General features: G+C 31.3%; 2 protein-coding genes across 5 annotated transcripts; both read left to right on the top strand.

Moving 5' to 3' along the window:
• The first annotated feature begins 10,186 nt into the window (after positions 1-10,186).
• Positions 10,187-13,406, top strand: LOC133804920 (U-box domain-containing protein 15). Its single transcript, XM_062243023.1, has 4 exons — positions 10,187-10,768; positions 10,857-10,973; positions 11,366-11,788; positions 12,165-13,406. Exons 1-4 carry the CDS (start codon positions 10,466-10,468, stop codon positions 13,218-13,220), a joined length of 1,899 nt encoding a protein of 632 aa, XP_062099007.1. The 5' UTR covers positions 10,187-10,465; the 3' UTR covers positions 13,221-13,406.
• A 5,457-nt stretch (positions 13,407-18,863) lies between these two features.
• LOC133803969 (uncharacterized) lies at positions 18,864-22,990 on the top strand. Of its 4 annotated transcripts, none has more exons than XM_062242116.1 (6): positions 18,864-18,984; positions 20,261-20,915; positions 21,006-21,098; positions 21,205-21,288; positions 22,615-22,716; positions 22,805-22,990. In XM_062242116.1, the coding sequence occupies exons 2-5, from the start codon at positions 20,423-20,425 to the stop codon at positions 22,707-22,709; spliced, it is 765 nt and encodes a 254-aa protein (XP_062098100.1). In that variant the 5' UTR covers positions 18,864-18,984; positions 20,261-20,422; the 3' UTR covers positions 22,710-22,716; positions 22,805-22,990. The 4 variants fall into 4 exon arrangements, 3 of the variants coding, with proteins under 3 accessions (XP_062098100.1, XP_062098099.1, XP_062098101.1); XM_062242115.1 differs by having other exon boundaries at positions 18,873-18,984; positions 20,258-20,915; XR_009878234.1 differs by lacking the exon at positions 18,864-18,984 and having other exon boundaries at positions 20,087-20,915; positions 21,205-21,305.
• Positions 22,991-26,406: the final 3,416 nt, after the last annotated feature.

The raw sequence follows: 26,406 nt of genomic DNA, 5'->3' as shown, positions 1-26,406 counted from the left end.
TGAAATCATAGTTTTTGGCCAAAAAAACAATGTCTAACAATGCTCATGTGATGCCTGTGCGATGTTCTACGATGAAATTTGATAAAAACTTTCATGAAGCATAATTTTTTATTCGGATATCAGTTTGAGGTGATTTTTTTTAATTTTAGTATTTTTTTTAGATTTATATGCTTAATATATGTAGAAGTGCAATTTTTAAATTTTTTGAATACAAAATTTTTAATTGCAACAACACCTTGAAAACATGGTTTTTGGCAAAAAAAAAAACGATGTATAACCATGAATAACGATACTGGTGCGATGGTACCTTGAAAACATAGTTTTTAGACCAAAAAACGATGTCTAACGATGTTGGTGCGAGGCCAATGTAATGTTGCATTGAAAATATGGTTTTTGGCATAAAATTTTTGTATTCAGTCATAGGGGTTGAGAGAGCTTGAGAGATAGTTTGAGAGAGAAATGAATTGTTAATGTGAGGGACAATTGTGTCCAAACTTTAAAAAATGACATAATTTGAGAATACTTGATTATGTTGGCATATATAATAATTAGAATATATTAGATGCATGAAATTTGCCATTGAAAAGTTGTCTTGTACTTTCTGTCTTCCTAACGGTTATTTATCATATGTTTTAAAAATAATAATGCCTTTTTTTATTTTTCTTCATAAACGGTTCTAATAATAATTCTTTTTAAAAAGTTTTCTTGTTATTTTCTCTTTAGAAGACTTTTATTTCAAAAAAATATAACTTTTTTAGTAAATAAGCTCTCCTAAAATGTTTGAGAGGATATATGCTAACTCTTAGGAGGTGTTTGTTATAGGAGTTTGATTTAGTGGGAATGAGAATGTCAAATCTATCTCATGCTTGGTAAAATTATTTTTGATAGAAGGCACTCCTGAGATGGTGTTTTGTATGAGGTTTGAGATTGTGAGAGTATAATTAGAGGAAGATTAGATTAAGAGAATGTGAAACTCGAGTGCTTAAAAGGGTTAAGATTACATTCAAATCAAGCTAAAAAATGAGATTCATTGAAAAACACAATCTCTCAAGCTATTAAAAATAAATTTACCAAATATGAGTTAGATTTGACATTTTTATTCCCACTAAACCAAACCTTCGCGTACCAAACATCCCCTTAATTGCCTTATTTTCCTTTATAGCTTCTCCACAATTGTCTAGTGACCTGTCTATAATACTTAGAGAATTTACGACAAATGACCCAAATTAAGTGCATTTGAAGCCCAATGTTCCCATTTTAAAAATGATAGAAAAATGGCCTTTTAGATCATTAATTTACTAAATTATCCGTACTGTATCATTTCTATCATATTTCTCAGCAAAACAACGTGAATGAGAGTGATATTACCAAAAAAAAATTCAGCAAAAAAAAAACAACGAGAAAGAGAGGGAGAAGTTGGTTGTTTCCTTCTGTGGTTGCCGGCAATTGAATCTCAATCTACTTTCTTCAATTTTTTCCGGTATAGAGGGAAATGCACATATGGAATTTCACTGTATTAATTTGTTGGAATGGGCCATTTATTGATTATTTTTTAAAGAGAGACATTTATCTAAATAATGTATGATTTGGGGCTAATTTGCTTGTTAGCCCTGATACTTAATCAATTCTTAAGTCTTTATAATATACCATGTTTTTACAAATATTTTATGTTACCATAAATAACGACGTTTTTTTAATCAATTATTTAAATTTATATATATATATACTCAATCCTCCACATTTATATAAATTTACTATCTTGTGTATTTATATCTTTTAATTTTTTTAGATAGTACAAGTACATGTATTATTTTGTATTTATGTCATTTTTTTATTTAATTTTTTTTTTGGGATATTTGTGGCAAAACCCCCTACTCTTTTATAAAAGTTACGACAAACCTCTCAATCAAAAATTTTGGGGGCAAAATTTCATTCGTTAATGGTTTGATGCAAGTTAGCCATTTTATGTGTTAAATGACACGAAAATATGTTAAGTGTTAACTAAAATACACGTGGCAATACTATATAGGACCACATGTCAAAAAAATAATTAATAATATTTAAAAAAAATAAAAAATATTTAATAAAGTTCTAATAGTACAAAATTTGTATTATTTATCACTTAATTTATTATTGTTTGATTTTCAAGTTTTTCTAAAATAAGTATGACTTTAAAGACACTACAACAAAATAAATGTTTTATGACTTTAATTGGGAGACATTGGAAGTCTACAATGTCTCCCACTTAGTGAGACGTTGTTGCTAGGGTCATTGTAGGTATATATCCCACGTCTTCCATTGGGAGACGTGCCTCACTTCCCACGTCTCCCACTGGGAGAGGTGGAAAGTCAAACGTTGACTTTCCACCTCTCCCATTGGGAGACGTGGGAAGTCTCCCACCTCTCCCAATGGGAGACATTGAAAGTCTCCCACATTTAAAAAAAATAAATTAAATAAATTTATAATTAATATTATTTTAATTTGATTTAATAATTAATTAAATTAAAATAATATTAATTTAAATTGAAATTATTTTAATCTAAATTTAAATTAATTTAATAATCAATTAAATTGAAAGAAAAAAAAATATTTGTTAGATATATACAAGAAATACAATATTTGTTAGAAATATTCAAAATGAACAAATATTGCATTGTGTATGAAGAAAGAGTTAAAAAATTAAAAAAAAACCTATCAACGAGGTCGGTAACTTTGGATTATCGGCAACATATATGTCGCCCATTCTTGTCGCAACTCATCAATTTGTGCCTCTGTATATGATGTGCTTGTTAGCTGCAAGAAATATAAAGTAAAATATATTAATTAATTATTTGATTACATTTATAGTTTCAAAAATAATTTGTAAATTTTAATTAATAATACCGTTCTCAAGTAATGCCCGGGACTCGCATGTTCAATCAAATCTTTCAACATCCTCATTAAGTAGTATCCACATGCCACATTGTCCGGTTGGTGTGGACACTAATTATTTAAAAATATGAGTAATTTATTATTAAATTGAAACTTTTTAAAAAATGCATACATATTATTCTACTTAATTATTATAAAAAATTTCTGCTAAAGTTACTTACCTGAGGTTGCTTAATGCGTAGAGTATCAGGGATCTCGACATCAGGAAGATTCATAGAGAAAAAAAGATTGAAAGCGCTGACGATCACTGATACAATCTCCTCACGGTTATTTAGCTCTGAATTCACCAGATCACAACAATAAACATGATATGCATATGGTGCCAAAATAAGTAACATCCAATGTTCACTGTATAAGAAAAACAAAAAAATTATAGCTCAAATGTTAAACAAAGAAATTATTGATATGGGTTGGAAAAATGACAACTTTTTAAACTTACCCATGGTTCCAAGGGACAAGCATAACTTGCTCTTTTGATTTTTCGTCATTGCAACGTCTGAACAGATTCTGAACACGATAAGTTTCTTCCTTATAGAATGTCTATATAAAACTAATTGTTTATTATCCTAGATAAAATCGGGCAGCATTTCCCCTATAATAGTGACCTAACCATTTGCATGTGAATAGCAAAACAAACAATTCAAACAACATACAATAAGTTTCTTCCTTATAGCTCCACAGCACACAGTCAAATTTCTCAGAACCTACTTCACTAATACACACAAGTTCTCAACATTCCGTTATCACCGCAGCACACAATTTTAATCTCAGAACCTACTTCACTATGGATGAATATTTAAGATATTCAAACTCCTCTAACATTTGTTTAATAATATTAAAAGTAGAAGTAAGAGAATATATATGTACCTCTTGCAATATTTAATCCAAAAGCTAGCAAAATTACTTCACTTAGTAATCAAATTCGCTATTAAATCCAAAAACCCATAAAATTTAATTAATAAATAATAAATAAAACATCACTAAATATCTAGCAATATATAACGTATTGTTGTAATTTTAGAAACTTAATTACCTCAAATGTGTGATTGATATAGGAATTTTGATGCAAAATACTCTCTAAAATCTCACCACAAAAATCACAACCTATGAAATTAAATTAATTAATATGTTAAACATTACTAAACAAATATCACTAAATATCTAATAATAGTAAATGATATTGGTAAACAAATAAAAAAAATCCCAATGTGCCGCTAATTATAACCTCAACAAAAAATCAATATAAAATTTCATAACCTAAAAACTTAATAATAAACAAAAACATAAAAATTTTCATATATTTATATTTTATAAATTATTTAATAAATTTATTTTAACATAACTATATATATAACAAAATAGTTACAATTTAAAAAAAAATCAAATATATACAAAAATATATCTAAATTTCGAAATAAAAAATGATAAAAATTTAAAAAAATCATGAACATATATACTCTAATGAAATCTATACAATGTGATAGGTTAAATTAAAAAAAAAAACTAAAAAATCATAAATCCCTAAAAACTTCCATGGAAAAACCATAAAATACTACAATGTATATGAAAAAATGCATAAAAATGTAAAATTAACACAAAATCATGTATATTACTCATCCTAATGCAAAACCTATGATTTATTTGCAAAATAATTAACAAAAAATCAAGAAAAAAAAAAAAAAACTTACCTTAGAACCCTAAAAACGCAGCCCCAAATCTCCCAATTCTTCTCTGGTTTGCTCTCGGGTTCGTGTGAGGAAGAAGAAGGCTGATATATGTTTGTTTTATAAGTGGAGACATCCAACGTCTCCCATTGGGAGACGTGGGACACATGGCACGTCTCCCAGTGGGAGACGTTGGATGTGCATGGGACTACATCCAACGTCTCCCACTGGGAGACGTGCCACGTGTCCCACGTCTCCCAATGGGAGACGTTGGATGTAGTCCCATGCACATCCAACGTCTCCCACTGGGAGACGTGCCACGTGTCCCACGTCTCCCAGTGGGAGACGTTGGATGTACCTATAAACACTACCCCAGCCTATTTCCAACGTCTTCCACCATTTTTAATGTCTTCCAATTGTAGCCATTAATATGCACTTTCAATGTCTTACACCATTAGACATTTAAAACCCTTGATAAGTTGTATATCAAATTTGTTGTAGTGAGAGTTTTAGTGTAAAAATAAATAAATATTACTTCAAATACCAATTTACTCTTTTATTGCATATATATATATATATATATAAGTAAATTTTCATATTAAAAATATTATTTATAATTATATAATACTAAGTTATTAAAAAGTAATTGTACTTAAATTGAAAAGGTTACGTTTTTAAGTTATTATTAAGTATTACTTAGTTATATGTTTGTAGAATAGTAATAAAATTTATTATAACAAAAAAAAAACTACACATATAAAAAAATTACTATATAATTCTTATTTTATATTTTAAGCATATCAAACTTCTTTTAATTTTTTAATAACACCTATTATCTCAAGTAACCATTGTGCTATTAATACCTATAAATAATTGAATTAATATTAAATTTATTGGATCTTTATCTTCATGGAAGAACTAAAACTTGAATGTGGAAAAACTGGCTTTTATGAAATCTATAAGAGATAAGAAAATTATGGATAGTTTATTTACCAATTCCATAAAATAAAAATAGTATTGATATTAATTTAAATTTTATTATTTATCCGACTAAAATGAGCATAAATATATTTAACATCACATCTAATATGAATATATATACACACATACGTACCAATTCATATAATATTTTTCCAATGTGGAACCTTTTATATTAGAATGTGTTGTTTGGGCACTATTGGCATTAGTGAACTTTAATATATATATATATATATTTTACTAAAAAAAATTAATTAAAATTAGTAGGTTATAAACATTTGAAAGAAAATGATTTTATTCAAAGAGAATTTACAATGGGGAAATTTTATGTTCTATGTATAATAACATAGTGAAAATTTTTAATATGTCAACATAAAGATTCTTTACACTAATGTGTCATCTACTATATTTTGGACAAAAATACCCCGTTCATTTAAAAATAGGCCTAAAAATATGAGATTCAACATCACACATATTTTTCTCTCTCTTTCTCCCTTCTCCTTCACTCACAGCCACCACAACCACCCCACAATGGCAGAGCACCATCTCCCCACGTTGTCGCCAACATTACCACTGTCATCTCCATTAGCGCCACCACCTTCCATCACCATTGAAGCACCCCATCAAATCTTTCTATTAATTTTTTTATGTTTTAATGATTCAAAATGCAATTATCAAAATTGTATGTTCTACATACACATTTTAAGATTTTATATGATCTAATCTTGTAGATCTCCAAAAAATAATAAAATTATAAAAAAAAATCATCTGAAACGAATATTTAAGTAAAAAGATATGAACTTCCAAAGTTTTCGTCAAATTTCAGTACAGAGCATCGAAATTGCATCGCAAAAGCATCGATTTTTATAGCGAAAAACATCGAATTTGCATCGAAAAAACATTGTTTTGACCAAAATCAAGTTTTCATGATTGTATCGCGAAAGCATCGAAACACCATCGATTTTGCATCGAAAAATCATTGTTTTGGCCAAAAATCAAGTTTTCATGATTGCATCGCAAGAGCGTCGAAACATCATCCATTTTACATCGAAAGTGTTTCGATGCTTTTGCGATGCAATCATCGAAAGTGTTTCGATGCTCTTATAAGATTTAATTCTACATGATAAAGTGTTGTTCTAATATTATGAAGATAATCGCCATAATAGTACCTCAATAGGATATCTACCACCCAATCCTTGATCATCATAGTAGTTTGATTGAAATATGTACTACTCAATCTGTAATCATCATAATCTCATTAAGATTAAGTTTTGTTTAACTTTATAAAATGTTAAATAGGATATTATAATTAATATATATATATATCGTTATATAGTTATTGGAGCCTTTTTTGTACTTTTCAAACTTTTTGTACAATCTGTGAAAATGTTTAGAGATGTTGTCGAAATTTGAGACTACCTGCCTAAATGTTTAGACAAGTTGTCAAAACTCACGACTAATTGTCAAAAAGGTATAATTAAGATCCAATTCTACATGATAAAGTGTTGTTCTAATACTATAAAGATAATCATCATAGTAGTACCTCAGTAGAATATCTACCATCTAATCCTTGATCATCATAGTAGTTTGATAAAGATTAGAATCCATTAGATCCATTGATCATAATAGTTGATCATCATAGTAGTTTGAATGAAATATTTACCACTCATTAAGATTAAGTTTTGTTTAAGTTTATAAAATGTTAATTAAGATATATGCTGTTTTATTGTGTTATTGGAGCTTTTTTGGACATTTCAAACATTTCAGACAACTTGTCAAAATTTTAGACAACCTGTCGAAAGTTTTAGATAGGTTGTTGAAATTTCAGATGAGGTGTCGAAAGTTTTAGACGGGCTGCCGAAATTTTAGACGAGGTATCAAAATTTTTAGACAGGCTGTCGATATTTGAGACTAGTTGTCGATATTTCAGACGAGATTGATTTTGTGATTGAGTTTGCTTAGGAGCAAAAATGTCCTTTTGGATTTGCAACTAAGTCAAGATGGGGCTTTGGGCTAAACACTCTAGCAGATTTCATCCCCTTTCACTCTCACTTTTGGTTACTCTAAAGAACACACTTAAGGAAATTCTTGAAGGTCTTTTGAAGTTAGTGGAATTTCTTGAGAGAATGTGGGATTTGTTGATGTTAAGAGTTGCTCATGACACTCAATCATCTTATAGTTCGACGAGTTATTATTAATTTTGAGAGGTTCTGTATCATTTTCGACATACAGTCTAAAATTTAGAATACTTATATCAATATTTCAACAGGCTGTCCAAAATTTTGACTGCTTGTCTAATGATTTCGACAGGCGGCTTGATATTTAGACTGCCTATTTCAAAATTTCAACTGATTGTCTGAAATTTCGACTGTCTGTCTAATAATTTTGACTATCTGTCTAAAATTGTGAAAATGTCCAAAAAAAAATGTCCAATAATTAAAGCTAAATAAAGTGCATTTCGTCATTATTAGATTATAATTAATATTTTTCAAATTAAATTTTGTTAACCAACCATCACATGATGATTTAGGAGTGAGTGGTGGATATACTAGTAAAACTACTAAGAAAGGTTATGATATAATTTCAACCATCAAAAGTAGTAGGTTTGACTATTTTAGGATTATTTTGAAGCATCAAAATCACATATATACAAAATAATATTGCATCGAACCATAAAGCATTAGATGAAAAATACAAATCTCTACTTTGGGACATTCATCGCATAATTTGCAATAATTTTAGACCACATGTGCACTTAACCAGGGAAAGAAATATTTTGCAGTAATGAAATTGGATATGAGTAAGACATATGATCGAGTTGAATGGTCTTTCTTAGAGATGGTCATGCTCAAACTTGGTTTTCCCACACCTTGGGTTAATTTGTTAATGAATTGTGTTTGTTTTGTTCCCTATTCCTTTAATATTAATGGCGAGGTCAAGCATGTGTGCTTTCATCTTCAACTATTTCTTATCTACAAAATATTGACTAACACAAAAAACCTCTTCAACAATACTTGTTGCATTTGAGCTTGGTGTACTACTAACATGACTTGTTTCATTACAATGATCATCATGGCATACATGAGGAAGTGGACCATGGTTTTCTTCAAGTGTGAGGTGCAGAACTAGAATCAGGAACATTACCTATGTATGCACCATCAAAGTAATCATCAAAAGTTCTATTTTCATGACATGAGACATTCAAATTTACCTCAACAAGAACATCATTAATATTATTTCTTTCCCCCTCTTCAACATCACCGTATTTGTCATCATCATCATCATCTTTTAAACCAACATCATTATCATCGTTTAAACCAGCATCATCAAATCATCATCACTAGAAAAGGTCTGCAATAGAATCAACCTTTGCAGTAGAATCAATATTAGTAACAAGTTTATCCTTAGTGAGTGCATTTTCCATCTTCTTTATCAAACCCACACATAATGGAATTAGATCACGCTCTTGCCATGTAAAGAAATTAACAACGTCTCTACTATTCTTTATTGCAACTAGTTCAATTTCCACTATCGTCGTTACCTTGTAAGTTAATTCTATATCGAAGAGGTTGCGATCGAGTTCTGTAACTTCATAAATATGTTCAACTAACTCCTCAAAAGTGAGATTAGCTTGTACCAAACTTGATCTTGATTGTGAGCTATTTGAAATCAATTTCCGCGAGTCTTCATTCTTTTTCCATTATCCATCACATAATATTACAATGTTTTTCGATGACATCTGAATAAAAAATACGACAAACAAACAAATAAAAATTATTGGTATTACTTAAATTAAAATATTATATAAGAAAATTAAAATCTGAAAATTCGACGCCCTGTCTTAAAATTCAACAGTCTGTTTAAAAATTTGATAAGTGGTCGAAATAAATGACATGTTGTTTGAAAATTCGACAAGTGGTCTAAAATTTAGATTAGTAGTCGAAAATATACTACGACTAGTTGGAAATTTAGACAACTAGTCTGAAATATCAGACAACTTGTCGAAAAATTAGACAGGTTGTCGAAAACTTCTGGGTTTCTCTATTCTCAAAAATAGCGAAATCACCATTAAATTTTTCAGATTTTCAAGCTTTAAGCTCTATAAAACTCATGAAATAAACCCAATTCCTTACTAATACTTTCAATCTACTAAAAAAATCATTTTACACTTTTAATCTACAAAAACAACATCAAATCTTACTTTTAATAAAATATCATATAAAGTAACATTATTGGCCAGATTTGTGGAGAGGCGTGGTGGCGGCTATGAAGGGCAGTGGTCCTCGATGACTATCCCAGGTGGCAGTGGCGATGACGGGAAGGGAGAGGGTGATTGTGGGTGAGATGAGTGAGGAAGAAGAAGATATTTTTTAGAGTTTTTTTGTTTTAATTTAATATTATATTATTCATAAAAAGTGTAATAACAAAATTTTATTAATAAAAGCAGCTATTTAACTAAAAACTATATAAAGTAGGTTATAATACAAAATACATCATAAAAAATTAAAATAAATCATTTTCACAAATTTCTCATATTTTAATTTCACCCTTTATATATATTTGTTTGGATAGCATTAATTAGAAACTAACTTTTGAAAATAGTTAGTTTTCTATTCTAAGGCATCATTCTCCCGCAAAATGTTTTGGTTTGCAGAACATAACCGTAAAGCCCGCGAAAACCTTCCCACCACCAAGAACACTAACTCCACCACCATCCATCCATGGAAATTAGGGTTAGGGTTTCGTTCTCTCTACTATTCTCCATCACTCTCCTCTCTCTCTCTCTCTCTCTCGGTAATGGCCAATTTGCTGTGGAACTGAAACCCCGGAAGGAGAACCCTCTGTTATCTATTTTCTTTTTGTAATCTTAGGTTTAGAAGATAGATAGATCCATGGTGATGGATGAGGAGAGAGGAGATGAAATTGGAGAGCTAGAGGAATTGAATGTGGTTGAAGGATTGGTGGGTGTGGTCGAAATGGTCGCCCAATTCGGAGATTACAGAAGGACCCAGAGAAAAGAATGCTACAATCTCGTGAGACGTTTGAAGCTTTTGTTGCCTCTTTTCGAAGAGTTACGAGACCTTGATGGGTCGATCTCAGATAAGGATATTGCTTGCTTGTGTAATTTGAAGAAGACGCTTGTTATGGCCAAGAAATTGCTGAAGACTTGTAATGAAGGGAGCAAGCTTTACCTGGTAATAAATTGGATTTTTCGAGAAGAAGAGGAAAAAAAAATGGAGTTTTTCTATTTTTGAATTTGCGTTAATTTGTTTCGTTTTCCAGGCGCTTGAAAGTGAGGCAATCATGGTCAGGTTTCATACCATCTTTGATAAACTATCACAGGCTTTGGATGATTTGCATTATGACGATCTTCGAATCTCAGATGAAGTTAGAGAACAGGTATATATATATATATATTATATAATAAAGGGTACGAATTTAGTCCCGCTCATACGAATATGGGAGTCATACTGCTCACAATCGTGATTATTGATTTTGATCGCTTGGTGAGAGAATTACATAAAAATTCGAATCGGGTTGTTCAACCATTTTTTTGCCATGCGTGAGTCATTCCGCAATCTTACTGTGGGAGATGGAATCCATGTCCATTTGTATGTGTAGATATTCATTAGTTTAATGGAATGTAAAAAGCCATTTTCTTTGAGAATTTTCCTATTACTTGAACATATATAGGCCAATTGAGGAAAGTTGGTATAGGGTATTGAAAGAGGAAGATTAGCCAATTGTTACGTTTGTTTGTTTTGTGTTGAAGTTTTTGTTTGGATATTCAGGTTGAGCTAATGAGTTTGCAACTCAGACGAGCAAAGAAGCGAACGGATACACAGGATATAGAATTGGCAATGGATATGATGGTGGTATTTTCCAAAAAAGATGACCGAAATGCTGATAGAGCTATAGTAGAAAGACTGGGGAAAAAGATTGAGTTGCATACTGTTGAGGACCTTAAGATAGAAACCATAGCAGTAAGGAGCCTCATCAAAGAGAAAGGACACAATGCAGAGAGTGCTCAACATCTGATTGATCTTCTTAACAAATTCAAACAAGTTGCAGGCATGGAAGAGATCAATATTCTTGATGAACCAGCTGTGCCTAGAATGCTGGCCAAGTGCCCGTCCTTGATGATCCCACATGAATTTCTTTGTCCAATCACACTAGAAATAATGACAGACCCTGTCATTGTTGCCAGTGGACAGGTGATCTCACAACTAGTAATTTCATTCACACTTGCTAGGGAAGAAACTATGATATTAAGAGCAAAGAGTGGCAAGTTCTTTTCTTAGGTCATTTTCATGGAAGTTCACCAGCTTCTTTTCCGCTTTAGATCATGTTTGGAAAGTAAGGTTGTATTGAATAGGATTAGATAAGATATGTGATCTCACAAGCTACCCATAAGATATGTGGAAAACTATAATAGTTGAAAAGATTTGTCAAGTTCTTTTCTTAGGACATTTTCATGGAAGTTCACTAGCTCCTTGTTTACATTTTAGAGTACATTAGATATGTAGAGTAAAAGAAAGAACTAACTTTTTGCTTTCTTCTTCTTCTTGTTCTTTTGATTGTTTATTCAAGTCATATGAAAGAGAAAGCATACAGAAATGGTTCGATTCTAATCACAGGACTTGTCCCAAAACCAGGCAAACTCTTCCTCACCTGACACTTGCGTCAAATTATGCTCTTAAAAACATAATCTTGCAGTGGAGCGAGAAGAACAATTTTAAACTTCCCTCAAAGGATAATCCAAGAGACCAAGAAAGCTCCTCAACCGATCTCAAAGAGGAGATCTTATCCCTTATTGAAGGGCTATCTTCCAGCCATTTAGAACGGCAGAGGAAAGCAGTGAAGAAGGTTCGGTTGCTCTCAAAAGAGAACCCTGGGAACAGAATTTTGATAGCTCACAATGGAGGAATCCCACCATTAGTACAGCTCCTATCCTATCCAGATTCAAATATTCAAGAGCACGCAGTAACAGCTTTGTTGAATTTATCGATTGACGAATCTAACAAGAAGTTCATAGCTAGAGAAGGAGCCATACCAGCTATCATAGAGGTGTTGCAGAAGGGAAGTATTGAGGCCAGAGAGAACTCTGCAGCAGCTCTATTCAGCTTGTCAATACTTGATGAGAACAAAATGATTGTGGGGTTATCAAATGGGATCCCACCTTTGGTGGAATTGCTTCAAAATGGGACAATTAGAGGCAAGAAAGATGCAGCCACTGCTCTTTTTAACTTATCACTTAACCAAGCAAACAAGACTAGGGCCATTAGTGCTGGCATTGTAGCACCTTTGTTCCAGTTACTAAGTGACACAAACTTGGGCATGATTGATGAGGCTCTCTCTATTTTCCTACTCATCGCCGCACACCCAGATGGGCGGCAAGAGATTGGACAGCTCTCCTTCATTGAAACACTTGTGGAGTTTATTAGAGAAGGAACTCCCAAGAACAAGGAGTGTGCAGCCTCAGTTCTTCTTGAGTTGGCATCAAACAACTCATCTTTCATATTGGCTGCTCTGCAGTTTGGAGTGTACGAGCATTTAGATGATATGACAAGGAATGGAACCAATAGAGCACAGAGGAAAGCAAATGCTCTATTGCAGCTGATGAGTAAGAGTGAGCAAATTCCATAGAAAAAGTATCACTAATTTAACTTGATGATTGTTTGGGTTGGTCTGTATGTAGAATTTACTTCTCAAACTTCTTAATTAGTTTGTGCTGTGGCTCATACTTATCTTATATCATACACAGCCACATCCAGTGCATGTACTCTTATGGCTTAGATTAGTTCACACTCCAAAGGCAATGTTCTTAGAGAATTATTCTTTGCTTTCTTTATTACATATACAAGAGGGTCACTCAACTATATCAATTTTTTTTAAACAACATTTAAATAGCATTGTTCAACATGGGATAAAAAGTAACTTCATACAAAAAATGTAATTTTATCTATGAAATATGGATAATTATATATATATATATGTATCATTATATATGGTTCGATATGGATCCAAGGTCACTTTCTTAATGATTCCATCAATGTGGATCGATACGTGGTGTTAAATTTTATGTGACTAATAATTGATAATACTATTTTTTTTTTAATGTATTTCATTTTTTGTTTTGAAAGGTTTGTAGCTTGTTTGGAAACAACTGTGTAATTATTAGGGTAGTAATTACATATCTGATTAATTATATTATATTTTAAAATACAGAGTGTGTTTTGGATGTGAAGTGATAATTACTTATGACTTCATATTGTCATTTTTGACAAAACAGTTATTATACAGAAAAATAATATTATGCACTAATTACTATTTAAAATTGATAGTAATAAATAATTACATTGTGTAATTACAATCAATTCTCATGAGGGGCTATGAGAATTGGAGAGTGTAATTGAGACTCAAGTACCTCTAATTACATACTATGTAATTACATGGACAAACAAACACGCCAAATCGAGTAATTACTCCAAATTACACTTAATTCCAATTACACAGTGGTTTTCCAATCGCATACTTAATGTATATCATTTGGGATATTTGAGGATTTGTGATTTCTAACACCCACAATTAAAACAATATGCCAAGTTTGACATAGGCAAAGTATGTCTTTCTCAATAAAATGGACAAAATTGTCCTCTTTCAACGTTCCTTATCTCTCTCTCTCTTTCAAACCATCTTCTTCCTCTTCTCTCTTATTCTCTCTCCTTTCTCCTTCTCTTTACCCACGGCAAAACACAATACAACACACCACACCACCCATTAATTAAAAAAAAAAAAAAAAAAAATCCTTCATAGATGGCATTTACACCAGTAGCACCACCTTCCCTCTTTATAGAACCACCAATCCTCCATTAACGCTATCAATTTTTTATTGGATTTTCTTCGTGTTTTTAATGAATCAAAACTTAAACTCAAAAAAATATTCGATTAAGACAATATTTCATGAATCTCGAACACTTCTCTATAATATCTTTTTTTTTGTGTTTTTTTTTTCCGGATGAGGAACTTTGAAAAATTGCAAAATTTCAATTAAAATCGATGTTTTAAGGATGCTTAATAATGGTCTAGCAATGGTGCCATCAAAACTTGATTTTTTATGCAAAAAAAAAAAAAAAAGACGATGCTTTAACGATAGTGTTATGAAAACTTGATTTTTAAGTAAAAAATTGATGCTTTACCGATGATGCCACGAAAGCTTGAGTTTTAGGCAAAAAATAATGGTAAATCGATATTTAATGATGTTTAACAATGGTCTAGTGATGGTCTTGTGAAAACGTGATTTTTGAGGCAAAAATGATGCAAAACGATGGTTCTGCGATGGTTTGCGATGAAATTTGATAAAATTTTTGGTGAGGCATAACTTCTCACTCGAATGTCTGTTTGAGTTGATTTTTTTTTTTTTAAATTTTGGTATTTTTTTCATTGAGATCTACACGTTTAGAATGTGTAGAACCATAAATTTAGAGTGTGCAGAACAATAAATTTCGAGATCTATCTGTTTGAGGCCACAATGAAGATTGATATTTAAATAATCGAAATTTTAGTTTCTACACATTCTAAACTTGTAAATCTCGAAAAAAAAAATATACCTCAAATTGACATATGAGTGAAAAGTTATGCCCCGCCAAAGTTTTTATCAAATTTCATTACAAACCATTGCAAAAGCATCGTTTCGAATCGTTTTTGCCCCTAAAATCAAGTTTTTCATAGGATCATCGTTAGACCATCGTTAAGCATTGATTAACTATTATTGTCTTTTTGCCTAAAAAAAAATTTAAGTTTTCATGAAACAATTTTTAAAACATTGTTAAGTATTATTTTTTTTGCCTAAAAATTTAGTTTTCGTGGAATAATTGTTACACATCACTTTTTTGCCTAAAAAATCAAGTCTATATAGCACCATCACTAGACTATCGTGAGGCATCGTTAAATCGTCGATTTTGATAAAATATCTACAATTTTCAGAGTTTCAATTTTTTTTGAGAAAAAAAAAACACAATTAAAACCAAAATATCTTTATACATAAGTGTTAAAATCGTTTATGTGGGTTTAAGTTTTAGATTAGATTTTAATGTTTAAAACTTAAAAAAAAAACTTGATGGGTATTTCAATGGTGATGGGTCATTTATTATATCTGGTGTTTTAGATGAGAAGTATATATAACAACAAAAATTGATGAAATGAGTGTTTAAAAATAGATTTATGGTCCAAGTAATTTTGTTTTAGTGAGATAGAAAAAGAAAGAGATGAAAGAGAAAATGATAGAAATTGTGTGGGGAAAATTTCTCAAAAACTGGTTAGAAGATATATTTTTGTAATAATTATTAAAGTTGTCATAAACAATAAATATAGGATATTAGAATGCATAATACCTCAAATTTCCCTATCATTTTATAACACATATATATTACTTCATAATATTTAAAATAATAAAAATTACAATTATAAGATAAGAGAAGAGACATCATCACAAAATTAACAAGATTTATTAAAAGGATTGGACATAGATTGTCAAATAACAATAATAATAAGGGTTTATGCATTTTTAGACCTTGTGTTTTGCCTCATTACATGTTTGGACCCTGTGTTTTGACAAATTACTTTTTGGATCCTGTATTTTCTAAAGGGAAATTTGAGTTTTTATGCTTAATAAGATGTACTTAATCAAAAAAATGCTAGCCTTTCTAATCATTTCAAAAAAATGTCAAGTTTTTTTACAATACCCAAAATACCATTCTCATAATTTTTCCATCAACTTCCTCTTCTCTCTTCCCTCTCTCTCCCTCAACCCATTCCTCTCAACTCTCTCTCTAGAAAAAAACTCATGGGTAAGGTAAAATATAAGAGAACTCAATGTAATAGCAAGTATTCCTTACTTAGAACACTAAAATACTACAGATCTAGGCATGATTTTTGAGTTTCTTTTGCAATTTTTTTAGATCTGAAACTTTGAAATCTGCAGAAAATCGACGTGGTTTGATGGTGCTCGATGCCAGTTCGATGGGGCCTTCAAAATCAAGATTTTCATAAAAAAATCGATGTTGCTCGATGGTGGTTCGATGGAGGTTCGATGGTGTTCGATGCGATTCTTGCAAGATACGTAATTTTTCACTCGGGTGTCCGTTTGGGGTGATTTTTTTTTTGGTATTTTTTCAAGATCTACACGTTTGAGATGTGTATATACACATTTGGGAAATATAAATCTTGAAAAAAATGACAAATGCAAAACATACCTCATGTTCAATATATGTTTTGGTATGTTTTCATGTTCTAAACTTTGAAAATGTGTATGTGAATATTTAAAACATGTAGATCTCAAAAAAATACCAAAAAAAAAAAAAAATCATCCCAAACGGACACCCGAGTGAAAAATTATGTCTCTTACAAAAATTGCATCGAACCACCATCAAACAACCATCGAACCACCATCGAGCAACGTCGATTTTTTCATGAAAATATTGATTTTGAAGGCCCCATCGAGGTAGCATCGAACACCATCGAGCAACCATCGAGTTGGGCATGATTTTTGAGTTATTTTTCATATTTGAAACTCTGAAATATGTAGAAAATTGACATTGCTCGATGGTGCTCGATGGGGCCTTCAAAATCAATATTTTCATGAAAAAATCGAGATTTCTCGATGGTGGTTCGATGCAATTCTTGTAAGAGGCATAATTTTTCACTCAGGTGTCTGTTTGGGATGATTTTTTTTTTTATTTTGGGTATTTTTTTGAGATCCACATGTTTTAGATGTTCACATACACATTTTCAAAGTTTAGAACTTGAAAACATACCAAAACATATCTTGAACATGAGGTATGTTTTGCATTTGTCATTTTTTTCTTCAAGATTTACATTTCACAAATGTGTATATACACATCTCAAACGTGTAGATCTTGAAAAAATACCCAAAATAAAAAAAAAATCACCCCAAACGGACACCTGAGTGAAAAATTACGTATCTTGCAAGAATTGCATCGAACACCATCGAACCTCCATTGAACCACCATCGAGCAACATCGATTTTTTCATGAAAATCTTGATTTTGAAGGCCCCATCGAGTTGGCATCGAGCACCATCGAACCACGTCGATTTTCTGCAGATTTCAAAGTTTCAGATCTGAAAAAAAAAATCGCAATAAAAACCCAAAAATCATGCCCAAATCTGTTCGAAATGTAGTATTTTAGTGTCCTAAGTGAGAAATACTTGTCATTACATTGATTTCTATGATATTTTATCTTACACATGAATTTTTTTTCTAGAGAGGGAGTTGAGAGGAATATGTTGAGGGAGAGAGAGGGAAGAGAGAAGGGGAAGGGATGAGAAAAATTATGAGAATGGTATTTTGGGTATTGTCAAAAGAATTAGCATTTTTTTTATTTATAACCCCTCATTAAGCATAAAAACTCAAATTTCCCTTTCTAAAATAGTTCAAATGGACTCCTAAACCCGATTTTGATCGAAGTTTTTTGAATTAAAATCACAAATAATTCATCAAACTAACAACTCAGAACAAAAATACAGTCATTCTGTCTAAGAACTGTGTTGTTATATTCAATTTTTTGTTCATCAAAATCAGGTTTAGGGCCCCATTTGAACCATTTTACAAAATATAGGGTTCAAAAAATAATTTATCAAAACACAGGGTTCAACAGATAATGATGCAAAACACAGGGTCCAACAGATAATGATGCAAAACACAGGGTCCAACAGATAATGATGCAAAACACAGGGTCCAAAAATGTATAAACCCTAACAATAATAATTTTTACATTTGTTTGATCAATTTTAGGCCAACTCCAATGGGACTCTAAAACACCAATTTGATATTGATCCTACACTATATGTCACTCCAATGAGACTCTAAATGGGACTGCATAATGGTGTACATGAACAGTGCCACGACATTATTGATGTGTCATTGTTCACCATGGCAAAATTTTTTATTTTGGTTTTTGTATTTTATATATATAAATATATGTATATTATTTAATTTGTAAAATAAAATAATATAATAATATAATATGTACTTTGTGGAGAATATAATAATGTTGAATATATTTTTTAGTATAATTTTTAGTGTTACGATTAGATTAGAAAAAAATATAATGATAAAATTACTTCATTTTAATGTTGTTTTTCAACACCATTTGAGTGTTCAGAGTTGCCTAATTAGCATAACTAACAGTAGTGGCAGTGCTGAGTGTGGTTGGTTTACTGTGTGTGTGTATATATATGGGCCACACTATACACTATGGGGCCCATTAAGAAATTATGGAAAGAAAAAAGAATCTCAATTTGGTTTGGGTTTTGGAGCCAAACTTTCTTTGAAATCTCTCTTCCTTCTATGGCAGATCCACCGACCTTCAAAGCTTGCAGAGCCTCTCTGGTAAAAAACTCTCTCTTCACTTTCCATGTCTTTGACACTATAGTATTGCACTATGCTTAGCTCCACCCACCACTCTTCAACGCTTACGTTCATTAGTAATTTATGTTTAAATTTCTGGATTTCGATGTTAAATCCGCCATTGACACTCACTGGTCTGTGCTCTTTTGAAATTTTGACTCTGACCTAGCTGGAGAAAACAAAGGCACAAACTCTAATAATTTGCGTTTTTGTTTTGAGCTGAAACTGTTTGCCTACTGCATGCTTTAGCGGATTCCCCAAAATTATTAATCACCCAGTTATTTAGATCAATTTTTGCTCTGAAATTATTATTTAGATCACTTACTTGCTGTACATTGCACATATATTTCAATGTCTTTTTATCAGGAAAAATAAAATAAAATTTAATTTGTAGGTGGTTTTTTTTTTTTGTTTCTTTATGAAAATTTCTGGGTTACCCTAGGGAAATACCCCTCTACAAACTTTTTTTTTTTTTTATGTTATTTGGTTTTGTCTATTAAAACCTAATGATATTGTTTTCTTTCTAGAACAACTGTTCTAAATCACCCTTTAGCTTAAATTCATTTTTCCTTGTACACTGTCCACCTGATTTTATTGTGAACACTAATCTATACTTATACTTGGCTCATTGAAATATTACCATTATATGATATGAAAAATAAACTGCTTTTATAGACCTAGATATGTTAAATCTAAATGATTTTCAAGGATTATATATTTATACATGCATGCAAAATGTGTATATTTTTATTTTTTTTTAAAATGTATAAACTCGCTTCTGGTCAAAGTTGTAACGCAAATATAGTAAGTGAAGAAGGAAAGTAGAGCTGTCCCTTCCAAATTCAAATCATTGAATTGGCTCACTATAACCAGATACTGCTTTAGTTGATAATGATAGAGAAGACTGAAAGATCAGTGCGGCTAGGATTTATCGTGGTGACGATTTATCCCTTTCCTGTGCTAAATATTTCAATTTTTCATTTTTCCTTAGCTATTTTAAAAAAAAAAAAAACTATCTATGTTTTAACATACATAAAAAGAAAATTTTGTTGTGATTTCTCAGTGTCAATTGAAAGATTTGGTCTGATTGTTTGATTTTTTTATTTTTTTTTCCCTTGCAATATCATGATCTAGTTTCCTTTGACCTATGTTATAGTACAATGTTTTTTGGTGTTTCTTAGTCAATTCTGCAGTAAAGAGAATAATTTGTTTTGATTGGCTCATTTGCTGTAAACTACTTTGTCTGTCTTAACAGCAGCATGACATGTGGTAAACGAGTTAATTTCTGAACAGGAAAGTTAAATCTCATCATTAAGCACGCACCCTCTTTTTTCTCTATCATACATTTTAAAAAGAAGTGTTTTGACGGCAAGAAGATACCTCAGGATTTTCCTAGCCAACTAGTTCTGCTGGTTCTAAAATGGTAAACTCTAATCTTGAAAACAATGTATGGGGCAACAGCAGGACAGCTTTGCCCACTTACCATAAACAATCTCCATTAGCGTTGAAAAAGGTGGCATTAAGAGACGTGCAAAATGATAATAGAAGGTTCATATCTTATGGTCCGGAGAGTTCATGTGTTAGAGGAGCAGTGATGGACAGTAATAGTATCAAGGTTTTTGGAACTAAGATACTCACCTCTGAATGCCCTTGTAGCCCTCCGCGCATTAAGTCCTTGGAGGACAATGGTTCAAATGAACTTGAAGCAGATGCTGGAATAAGCCTTGATTTGGAACTAGGTAAACGAAGAAATCGGGACACTGCAGAAGAAAATGCTGTTTCTGTTAATTTGAAACGATATTTAGAAAAGCAGCCGAACCTACCTGAGCAGCCAGCCAAGAAACGGGATCATGAGAAATCTTATCCACCTGCATTTGCACCAACTTCCGCTGCTTCTGTAATTGTTTCACCTGGTAAGCCTTGTATACTTACACTATGTTGCTATCTCAGATAATGGTTTCCCTGCCTGCCTTCTCTGACTTCTGATCTGGTGAACCCTGAAGAGAAAAGTGATCAGTATAGGATGGAACGATTCATTCATCTGCAGAAAGTTCTGAAGCAATGTGATGAATCTGATCAGAGGGACTACATTCAAAGTAAGTCATGTTATTCCATAGATTGTATCTTAAGGGATTTTTTTTCTTCTCTTTTCCTCTTAATTATTGCCAGTACTGAAAATGCTCTTTTTGGTTACTCTGTTAGTGCTTCTTTGTTTATCTCCGCTTGAACTTAGCAGACATGCCGTTGAGTTAGAGAAAAGGTCAATGCAGCTATCAGTTGAGGAAGGTACTTATGTTATCAAAGTAAGAAATTTTGAAGAAATAGTGTTGTTCTTAGGGGAATATACAAAAAATATTACATACGAAGGTCTATGTGCAAAAGTCTCGGGAGAACTAATATTGAAGATGTCTAGTAAACTATACTTAGCTTCGAGTCTAAATTGTTTCTTCTTTTTCAAAATATAATATGGGTTATGACTTTAAATGTTAAAGAACGAATAACAATAAAGATAAGTATTCAAAACTTCTTTTGTGCTAGTTGCATTTGTGCACTAACCGTCCAACTAAGCATGATGTCATGATAAAGATCTTACACCATATACGTTCTAATACATCATTTTTACCTTGATTGTCAATGTGAAAATGTCAAATAAACTTGTATGGTGACAATACAAATAGTATGACAAAAATAATATTGTTGATGTCATGAGATTCTTGAGCTTGGAGGCTCTGAAAATCCACTATCGAGATCACGCTGAGTGTAGAGGTTGAAATTAAATTTCCTGATGGCCACTCTTGAACTGCTGGAGTTTTCTGTATGTCGTGAGATATTTTTATTGCTGAGTAGGAGATAATGGAGAATGGCACAAGTGGAATTTCATATTGAGGTTTTTTTCTTGGCTATTCCACTAAGGACAAAACCAGAGCTATTTAGTACATGGTCCACACTAGCCTTTGTTCAAAGCACGAGCTTGTAAGAGTCTTTAACTTGTTGCTTTTTCCTGGTCCCAATGAGTGTTACTGCTCATTTATTAAATGCTTGATTTCCCTCTGCAAATCCTTATCAGTAATCCGTCGTTTTCCAATGCCCCATTATTGACCCGTTAAAGAGGCAAAATGCTAAAAAAAAGAAACCAAACCACCCAAGTGTTGAGTTTGGCTTGTTTTGCTGTTGCAAGTTTGCCAATTTGCACATGTTGTTGACATCCTCTCATTGTATTATTGGTTGTCATTTCCTACGTCTATTATGGAGCTCACTTGCCATTTTCTTAGTCAATCATGTGCTCTCCATTAAACTGGTTAGTGATTATTAATCTAATCTTAATTATGCATTAGAGTTCAAATCATCAAATCACCGGTGGGGCCAGTTCTCTTCTTCATTTTGTATTATTACAAGTTATAACCAATGTAGAAAGTCTCTTCGGTTCCTACATAGCAATTGTCATAGTTTACAGGTCTCCAAATATTATAGGATTAGGAGTGAATTTTTCTTATGCTTATCTTAAACTTGCTTCTTCTGCTTAACTTCTCATCATTTTTGTTTTTGTTGATTGAAACAACACATCATATAATAAAATATTACACCACTTGTAACTTGTTGCTATCATTACAGCTAGAGAGATCCAAAGGATGAGGACTATGGATATACTGGGGACATCTTCCAATGATCGTTCGCCTGGTTTTGAAAGGAGTCAATCCAAGAACTGAAAAAATGGTATAGGAATTTACTTGTTTAATTCATTCAAATTGTGATATTCTTCTTTAATTTTCCTGTTTCTTTTTTTTTTTTTATCGTTGAATAGGTGAACGAGTTTGAGTATTTTCCAGCTCAGTTGGTGACTCATCGACTGATACATGTGAGGATTTATTAATGTAAAAGCAATGCTAGTTTAAGACAAAGTTATATGTGAGCCTAATCAGTATGCACGAATCACAATTCCGTTGATATATATAGTAGTTACTTTTGTGGGGTAACTTCTTTTTGGGATCATATATTCACCTACCGTGCATGTTGATTTTTGTAAGATTTTTTTGTACTTTGAAATTTCAATCTTTTCCTTTTGAAAATTATAGTTAGAGCGATACTATTGGACACGCATATATTACACTAATTTTTATATAAATAATTATAAAAATATGTCACATTATTAAGTGTTGTCCCAATGGGTAATGTATTTTTCTCTAAAGTATAAAGGAGTGGTTCTAAATTTTTTTTAATTAATACATGGAGAGATATTTGCATATTAAAATATTTGAGAGGATATTATATAGTTAGAAAAATATATTTAAAATGAATAAAAAATAAAATATTTAATTTATATAAAGAAAAACTAGTAGTTACTTTTGCCCATTTTTTTGGCATATTTTCTCTATGATTTATAAAGTTGGCATATTTTTTAATTTGTGTGTATAAAAAAGCATGGAAGCTCAAATTTTCCTTGCCATATACCAAAATAACATCTATTTTATTATAAAATTCAGTCCTAACTTGAGCCAATTATAAATAAGAATAATTTTTAAATTATAATAAGTTATAAAATTTTGTAAGTCATGCATTAAGAAAATATATCTCTATATAGTAATAATTATATATACAGTCAAATGTTCTTCTTAGCGTTATTAATTGTACATAAAAATTTAGTAACAATTCTAAAAAGTAAATAAATGTATCAAACAACTTTATATAAATATGTTTCGAATAATAGTTATTAATGTGTTCATATTGTTATTTTTGTTAAAGTTAATACTTTTGAGTGTTAGGAAATTTTTCCAATACATCTATTAAGTTATAACTTATCAATTAGAATATAATTAGTTTAGTCCCAAAATTATTATTATGAACTAACATGTTTTAGTGTATGTTTTGGTACAATTTTGACATGAGAAAGTAAATATTATTAAATATCAAAATGAAAAGTAAAAAAATATATATTTATATATAAAAAAAACAGTCAAAATAGAAGGTATATGATAAATAAATGTAATTAAGAATAGAGTACAACTAACCCCACATTCTCATGTGCCATAATTTGACGGTAATGATTAAATAAATTGAAAGACAACCTTACCAAAGAGCTATTGAAATGAAATCTCTCTCTCCACGAACGAGACTGAAAATGACATTCACCACATATTTTGTCTATAGATTTTTTCTTTTCTCATATTATACACTTAACAACATAACATGATACCTGTAGAGGTGATTTCCTACAATTGATTAGATGGGCACCAGCAACCTGTCAATAACAAAAAGAAGAGAGACGAGAGTTCAATTGGGAGCACCGGTGGGGTGTCAGCCAAAGGGACTCCGACGCTCAAGTCAGTCGGGTTGTAACGAGAGCTAATAGAAAGTAATAAAATTAAGATATAAATAGTCGAAATGATGATGGATGAAGGAGTCGTAAAATGGTCAGAGTGACGGTGGCGATGACGGAGGAGTCAAGCGACTATGTCAGGTCCAATCAGACTGACTAATTAGTCTTGCTTGACTGGATTGCTCAGAAATAGAGTAGCCTTCGTTTCAATTAGAGAGTAAAGAAAGTTCAGTGATTATTTTCTGCCTTTTCTCAACCTCTGATGGTCTTATTTATTGTCCTCCTTCTCGTTCCGTCCTCCTCCGTCCTTCTCCTTCGTTTGACTCGCTCCAAGTGGTTTTATTCCGAGATTCTTGGCGAACGTGATGGGAGCCTTGACTGTTTCAAGGTCCCTGGCTGACTGAGTGTATCCGAATTCGGGTCCGGGTATGGTTTTGGGTAATTGGATGGTACTTTGTATATGCGAGCCTATTTTACATGGGCTTTGGGCCTTCTTGGCTAGTTAGATAGCTTATTGGGCTGACTGACTGCTTGTTGGACTATTATTTTTCAAGTATACAAATTTTGTCTACTACAATACCTTTCATTTCAATTTAGATTTCAGAATTGACCTAATATTGTTATATGAAAAAGATGACAAGACATTTTCTTTTCTTTATTATCTAAGAGTTTGTTTACGGGATTTATTATCTTAGAATTTGAGGGTTCCTATTATGTTGTATTGTATTATAATGAATTATGTTTTATAACATATTTTTGTATAATACTATATTTATTATTGACTTGTATTTATATATATATAAATATATTATAAAATATTATTTATTATAATACAATACAATATAATACAAAGTACCAAATGTAGTCTGGTCAAATACAATGATTTGACAAGAGAGTTTATACTCAAGTAAACAATAGTTGTAGACTAATAAAAGTAGGGTCCTTTGGCAAAATTGTCTATTTTTTAAAATCATTTTGCACTCTAACTTAGTTTTAATAATTCTTTGCAAAATGACCTCTCATAATTTAGACAGCTAGTTGAAAATTTAGACAGGTGGTCGAAAAATTAAAACAGCTGGTCAAAAATTTTAGATAGCTGGTCAAAAAATTTTAACAATTTGTCGAATTTTAGACATATGTCATTTTGCTCAAAATTATCAAAAATAGGTCCGAATACAAAATCACTTTAAAAAAAAAAAGTCATTTTCACAAATTTCTCATAAAAGTAATGTACTATTATTCTTTGTTCCAAAGATTCCTTGAACTGTTGTGATTGGTTATTTTTACTTTAAAACTATGCCTTTCTAATAATTTTGAACAAATTTACCTGTAAAACTAAACCTTTCTAATAATTTTGAACAAATTTGCCCCCTCCCCCCACCACCCAACTCAAACTCTCTCATTTCTCTATCTCTCTAAGCAAATACGAGCCAATCCTATCACATTCAATAACAATGTTACCATTAAAGCAATCGTGATTTGTTACCATTAAAGCAATCGTGATTTTTTATTTATTTTTATTTAATGATTGAAAATCCAATCCAAAACTTAAACCTAATAAAATATTGACTTAAGTAACAAACTTACGGATTTCGAACACTTCTGTATAAGATTTTTTTTTTATTTTATTTGCATGTTTTTCTTTCAGCTCTAGAAATATAAATTTACGAAATTTCAAGCAAAAATGGTAGTATGCGATGATCCCGTGAAAACTCATTTTAGAGGCAAAAAAAAAAATGATGGAGTTGTGATGGTCCATCAAAACATGATTTAGAAGCAAAAAAACGATCCCAAAATAATTGTTTGCGATGGTCCCCTGAAAACTTGATTTTAGAAGCAAAAAATGATATATAACGGTCCTAATGATGGTCTAGCAATGGTCCATCAAAACATGATTTTTTAAGGCCAAAATTGATGGTTTTGCATAAAATTTGATAAAAACTTAAGTGAGGCATAACTTTTCATTTGGTTGTTGGTTTGAGGTGATTTTTTTTCTTTTTAATTTTCGTATTTGTTTTCGAGATCTACACATTTCGAGTATGTAAAATTTTAAATTTGGAGTGTGTAGAACTTGAAATTTGGATTATTTA

Source organism: Humulus lupulus, chromosome X (genome assembly GCF_963169125.1).
Source record: "Humulus lupulus chromosome X, drHumLupu1.1, whole genome shotgun sequence".
In the NCBI taxonomy this organism is placed as follows: domain Eukaryota; kingdom Viridiplantae; phylum Streptophyta; class Magnoliopsida; order Rosales; family Cannabaceae; genus Humulus; species Humulus lupulus.
This window is presented reverse-complemented; position numbering and strand designations above follow the sequence as displayed.